The 6,461-nt window shown below is 42.4% G+C and overlaps 1 protein-coding gene across 1 annotated transcript; it reads left to right on the forward strand.

The window, feature by feature from the left end:
• On the forward strand, nt 1–1,898 carry LOC115187715 (fatty acid-binding protein, adipocyte-like). Its single transcript, XM_029746710.1, has 4 exons — nt 1–162; nt 268–440; nt 588–689; nt 1,693–1,898. The coding sequence occupies exons 1-4, from the start codon at nt 90–92 to the stop codon at nt 1,744–1,746; spliced, it is 402 nt and encodes a 133-aa protein (XP_029602570.1). The 5' UTR covers nt 1–89; the 3' UTR covers nt 1,747–1,898.
• Nucleotides 1,899–6,461: the final 4,563 nt, after the last annotated feature.

Genomic DNA, 6,461 nt, shown 5'->3' on the forward strand with positions numbered 1-6,461 from the left:
ACGGGCCCAGATGTAATTATTGTTTAGTCGAAGCTGTGTGGGTTTGTGAGTTAACTTGGTTTGTGTAGCGATTAGCTCAAATTTACAACATGGTCGAGGCATTCATTGGCACTTGGAAGATGACTTCCAGTGAGAATTTTGATGAATATATGAAGGCAATAGGTAAAGTCTTACTTTTTAAAATAAAGCTGTTTTTAATGAAAGATGTTGCATGTAGATCTAGAACCTTACTAAAGTTGGCTAGATAAATATCCGCATGTTTCATAGGTGTGGGCTTTGCCACTCGGCAGATGGGGAATATGGCGAAGCCCAATTTGCAGTTCAGTATCGACGACGGTGTAATATCAATGAAATCCCAGAGCACTTTCAAAACTACAGAGACCAAGTTTAAATTGAATGAAGAATTCGACGAGATGACTGCAGATGACAGGAAAACCAAGGTGGGTGCAGAAGCCACACCATAGACATGCCGGTTGTTACAGTAGTGTGGTTTCCAATTAAGAAAAAAAAAATATATATATATTTATATATAACTTTTTTTACTTAAGTTGGAGTCATGTGCCCTCCTGACACTACTCTATTTCCAGACTCTGGTGACCTTTGAGAACGGAAAACTGGTGCAAAAACAGACTTGGGACGGCAAGACTACCACGCTCGAGCGGGAGTTGCAAGATGGAAAATTGATTGCGGTAAGGTTTAATCTCTATGGCTTTTCCCATCTCTGCTTGGTTGGACATAAAATATGCCCTTTTGATACGCGTATTTTGGAATATGTCCATGCTTGATATTGCAATATTGTTCAATGTTGCATGTTGTCATCATTATGCAATACACGTTGTCATCCATCTCTTGCAAATTGCGTTCTCCCGGGGTACCAGCAAGGATGGCACCCGTTTTTACGCGCGAACGTGTTCAAAATGCCATTTAAAGTTTTGACTGGGAAGCGTGGCTTGATGAGCACTTGCAGTCATGTGAAACACGCTACTTAATTTTTTAAAACTAAAGGATTAATTGGTAATCGAGAATGCTAATAAAAGCAATGACTTACATAAACCCGGGATTGCTGATGCATGTTGGCATTGCCATTGCGAGGCTTTGCTGCCACCGGTCCGCCATATTGGCACTATCCAGTAGGAGCAGTCCTCCATAGGAATGAATGGAATTCTACAGTATTTTAATGGAATGTTTTTTTGGAGGGGGGTGTAGTGGGGACAGTAACATCCGTTTCCTTAAAGTATTTTAGAATGCACTATTTAGCTCACATAATGTCTGTTATAGAATAAATGACTATAGATTCCAACATATTTTATGATTGAGTACTAAGGTGGCTGCACAGTGGCATCAACACAGTGCCCCTGGTCAGTCATCCAGGGTTTATACACCGTTGTATAAAGCCTGTTAACTTATCTACGCTCTGTTCATTGCACAACATTGTCAGTTCCTTTTATATTTGACGTTTTAACTCCTACCCTGTCACGTTTAGCTTACGTGATAATGCCCTTCAGTTTAAAGGAAGTTAGTGTGGTTTGGCTCATTCAGACTGCAGTTTAAGTGGAACTACTAATTGACGCACTCAGGATGATTTGGTGGTTTGTTCATCACTGCGCACTGAATGTGTCATTACTTTTTGAGTTCTAGGTTCTGACATGTGGTCATTGCATGACCTAAAGCGTGTACTGCTCTCTTTTCCAGAAATGTGTAATGGATGATGTGGTGGCGCTGAGGACCTATGAGAAAGAGGTGTGATTCCAGTCTGCTGAATTGAAGACCCCCACCAGCAAATCAAAAACATGCATATTACCTGTTCAATACCTACCATGTTAAATTCACTGACTACTCAATTGGTACCAAAAGCCCATGAAGCTTTCAATAAAGTCAATTGTTCTGCTTTGTGAAAAGTGGTATTTCCTTCATTGCAATTTATAGGCCAGCTTGGAGGCTAAGGCCTATTCATCGAACTTAATCCATGTGGATTATTAACTGGCAAATCTCTGAAAGTCTATGCTGAGTACTTGGTTGTAGGTGGTGCTAACATTAAATACATTTCAGTGTCAATTGTTGTCCAATAAATTGATGTTAGCTTACTTTGAGGGCGTTACACTAAGTCTTCACTGCAAAAGACAGCGATTTCACAATATACCTATTTTGAGGACTGGTGACCAAGTAGAATGTCCAAAACGGACCTTTTGTCTACAATACTATGTAAAAAAATGACATGACTGACTAGTGGGGAAATGATTCTGTATTGTGAAACTAGGCGATCACCACTCCTAAACCACTGAGGTATATGACGTATTGTCTGAGCAGTGGCATGGCAACTAAACCCTGGATGCCTTCGTATTCAGCTTGCTGCTGCTAACTAGACATTTACTGAACTTTAACCTGTGTTTAATTTCTTTTCCCTTTTAGGGCTGTTCTATGCTGTAAACGTTTCAGCACCATTCAGGTGCTTCTGAATTTGATTACTGGGATCAAGTGTCTGCCCAGTGGTGGTGTTATGACTGCATCAATGCCGTTTCTTCCACGTATCTCTAGGAAAGGTCCTACTTGAAGGTGTTCCTCTCACTTGGCTGTCTCCCAAATTGCACCCTGTTAGCTTTATAGTGCACTTGTTTTCACAAGCCTTAAGGGCCCTTGTCAACTTGGGTTCCATTTGGGATTCATCACGTCAAATGAATTTACAGTAGGAAACCTGCTGAATCATAAGTCCTTTCATCGTGGGTGGGAAATAATTCACAAGCTTACCCAGGCTGGGTGCCAAAATGTAATTCTCAAACTACAAGTACAGGTGCCAAGTTGACTATTTTAAAAATGATTATGGGCTTACATTCTACATAGTAGTTCCTTTTTCTGTTTGACTGTTCTGTTGTAGGCCTAACTTTGGCAGGATTTAGCCCTAACAGCTGATACTTAGCTTAGCATGTAAACCCAAGACCACAAATGGTAACATTTCAAGACAGTTAAGTTTAGATGTGCCGGCGCTTCTATGGAATGGGGTGCTCATCTGGGTAGAGTCATGTAGTCCAAAAAGTAAAGGTTATGCCGTCTCCCATAAGACTGACCAATATCGCCATACTGTTATGGGCTAAGCACCAAATACTACAACATACAAATCTCCAGGAAAGATTGGTCTCCAGGAAAGATGACACAGGTCCCAAAAAATGTAATTTCCAATAAGAATGCATAATACCAGAGGGAGTACTGTCCAGGCCTCTTCAAAGCCTTCCAGCACCCATTAGACATATGCCTTATGCTGCGTTCGTAACTAAGTGGGACTTTACCACATACGACTGGGGTAAAATCCATTTGAACGGCCTTCCAACTGGTAATTACTAGTGGGAATCTCTATAATCCTGAGCTCTCACTTCTCCCACATGCTGACCTCTGACGTTAGATTCTGGTTTACGTAGCTTGTTGGCCGTTAGCCAATCAGCGTTCCTCAACGAGTTCAAAGCACGTGAATGCATCCAACTGGTATTTATGGCTTCACAACTGGTAACATCCCACCTCCCACTTGGTTTCGAACGCAGCATTAACAGTCTTGTTCATGAACGGAGTAAATTCTGAGTGTTAAAGTTGTAATACCACTGGATTAGTATTGCTGTTGCTGCCTAATGGAGCTAGACTGATGAATGAATGACAAGTACCTTTTTGTATCTGGCTCTTCGGGTTGAGATGCAATTGTAAACCTTAACATTTAATGCCTCCCAAATGGCTCCCTATTCCCTACATAGTGCACTACTTTTGACCCGGGCCTAGCCTTTCTGCATCACAAATGTCTCCCTGTTCCCTGCGTAGTGCACTACTTTTGACCAGAGCCCAATGCACTATAAAGGGAATCGGGTGTCATTTGGGATGCAGACCTTGAGAGAAGACCAACTGTCTTTTGCTTCATGGTCAGATTTTTCACACATATCATGGGCTTTTTGAAACTAAGTGTTGATTTGTCATGATAGCGTCTCTACAGTTGCAAGTTAGTTGGTTTTATATATATATATATATACATACACACACACACACACACACACACACACACACACACACACACACACACACACACACACACACACACACACACACACACACACACACATACATCCGGGAGGGTTTCTTGAAAACCAAGACCAACCTATTCCTCGAACATTGTGTTTGCTAAATGTATCAAGTATGCACATAACTATTGGATCAAAAAGCTCACACTGTCTTGCACACACTTTAAAATCAGCAGGGTTACAACTGAGGAGTAAATGTCATGGGGTCCCTTGGAATGCTGTTATTAGTCAAACACAAAAGGACAATCTATATGGAATGTGATGTCCTAGGTTACGTCCCAAATGGCACCCTATTTACTATATAGTGTACTACTTTTGTCCACAGCCCTATGGGTCCTGGTCATAAGTAGTGCACTATAACGGGAATAGTGCCATTTGAGGCAGACAAAGTATCAGAGTGGCTGGGGGGTGTATGGGGAGGTCTAGAGGGGAGGCCAAATCCCAGTTTAAGGTCTACGTTGTGACCTCTCCTCATCTGTAACAGGCTTATTGTTGTGGATGCAAAGACTTCATCCCAAATAGCAGCCAATTCCCGAATATAGTGCACTAATTTTGACTAGGGCCCATAGGGGGGCCCATAGGGCTCTGGTCAAAAGAAATGCACTAAATAGGGAATAGGGTGCCATTTAGGACACAGACACAGACTTCCAGTCTAAGCAAGTGCTCCTAATTCCTTTAATTAGGGCTTTCTGGGGCAGTAGGTTGGGGCCAAATTCTCCGAAAGATTTGGGGGTTTTAGTGAATGATTATGACCATGGGTGGTGGTCCTGCAGCAATCTGTCCTGATTAATGAAAAGCTGACCTAGCCAAGTTGAATAAGACCAAGGACACACACGCACATGTATGCACACACACGCACGCACACACACACACATTTGCACACACTCCTCTGACATTTTTGTTACTCTTTCACTCCATTTTCCCTTTTCTTCTCCTTGCTATATCCCCTGTCCACCCCTACTCAACTTACTATATCCCCTGTCCACCCCTACTCAACTTACTATATCCCCTGTCCAGCCCTACTCAACTTACTATATCCCCTGTCCACCCCTACTCAACTTACCAGTCCCCTGTCCACCCCTACTCAACTTACTATATCCCCTGTCCACCCCTACTCAACTTACCAGTCCCCTGTCCACCCCTACTCAACGTACCAGTCCCCTGTCCACCCCTACTCAACGTACCAGTCCCCTGTCCACCCCTACTCAACTTACCAGTCCCCTGTCCACCCCTACTCAACTTACCAGTCCCCTGTCCACCCCTACTCAACTTACCAGTCCCCTGTCCACCCCTACTCAACTTACCAGTCCCCTGTCCACCCCTACTCAACTTACCAGTCCCCTGTCCAGCCCTACTCAAGTTACCAGGCCCCTGTCCACCCCACTCAACTTACCAGTCCCCTGTATCATGAGAACACATTCAGGGACTTTCTATTACAATCTGACCTCCCAAAGAACGTCGGAACCCTGAGTGTCCGATTGTTACGGCTGAATAACCACATTGTTGTTAAGCTTACTTAGGGCAGTTCTTTGAAAATGGCCTTGTGCCTCAGATTTTTCTTTAGACGCTGTGGTAGTGGCAGGGGTCCTTTGAACAGATTTATTTTATTTTGAGGCGTCAAAGAACTGATTGGCAAGTTCTTGGAAATTACATGGCTAAGGAATTCTGAGATGAAGGCTGTAATGTAATTGAACTTATTAACTGTTTGCTTGCTGTAAAACATTAAGAAAAGCAGTAGTGGTGGAAATAGAGGGCATATCAGATACAATTTCACAATTCTCAAAGTGCAAAAAACACTGAGTGGCTAAATAGCCTACTATTGCTATATAAAATATACAGACAGTTGGAGATTTGCAGGACAAGGTGGTGCACACTGCACCCCCAGTCATCCATTGAAGGTGTGAGATGTAGGTCATTTCAAGGATATACCAGGCCTTAATGGAAGAAAGATCTCCTCTCTCTCTCTGGTTATTCTTTGGCAATGATCTGAAAACAGGATATGTGAAAATAATATGGCTATTAGTGATGGGTTTGGAACTAAAGACCATAGTCGAATTCATTGTGATTGGACTGAAGAACAGTCAATAATACTATCTGGTACAGAAGGCGAGTCAATGTATTTCCAATGCTCTGCGTCTTTCACTATAAGGGTAGCAGTGCTGCGCCCTAGTGGTACATAGAAGTGCACGGTGTTAATTTCGGCCAGGCTGGGAATGGGATGACGAAACTATTTTATTTATGAAATGTTGCTGTGAGTGATTGTTTTATCATCGATATTGTTTACCTCTTTGAATACAGCATACTCGCAAAATATTTGCAATTATTATCACAGTAATGATGTTATTCCAGAAATCGTATATTTTCTTCACGGAAATGGTAACACCATTCCGGATGTGACGTTGACGTTAA

Source organism: Salmo trutta, unplaced genomic scaffold (genome assembly GCF_901001165.1).
Source record: "Salmo trutta unplaced genomic scaffold, fSalTru1.1, whole genome shotgun sequence".
Taxonomy (NCBI): Eukaryota; Metazoa; Chordata; class Actinopteri; order Salmoniformes; family Salmonidae; genus Salmo; species Salmo trutta.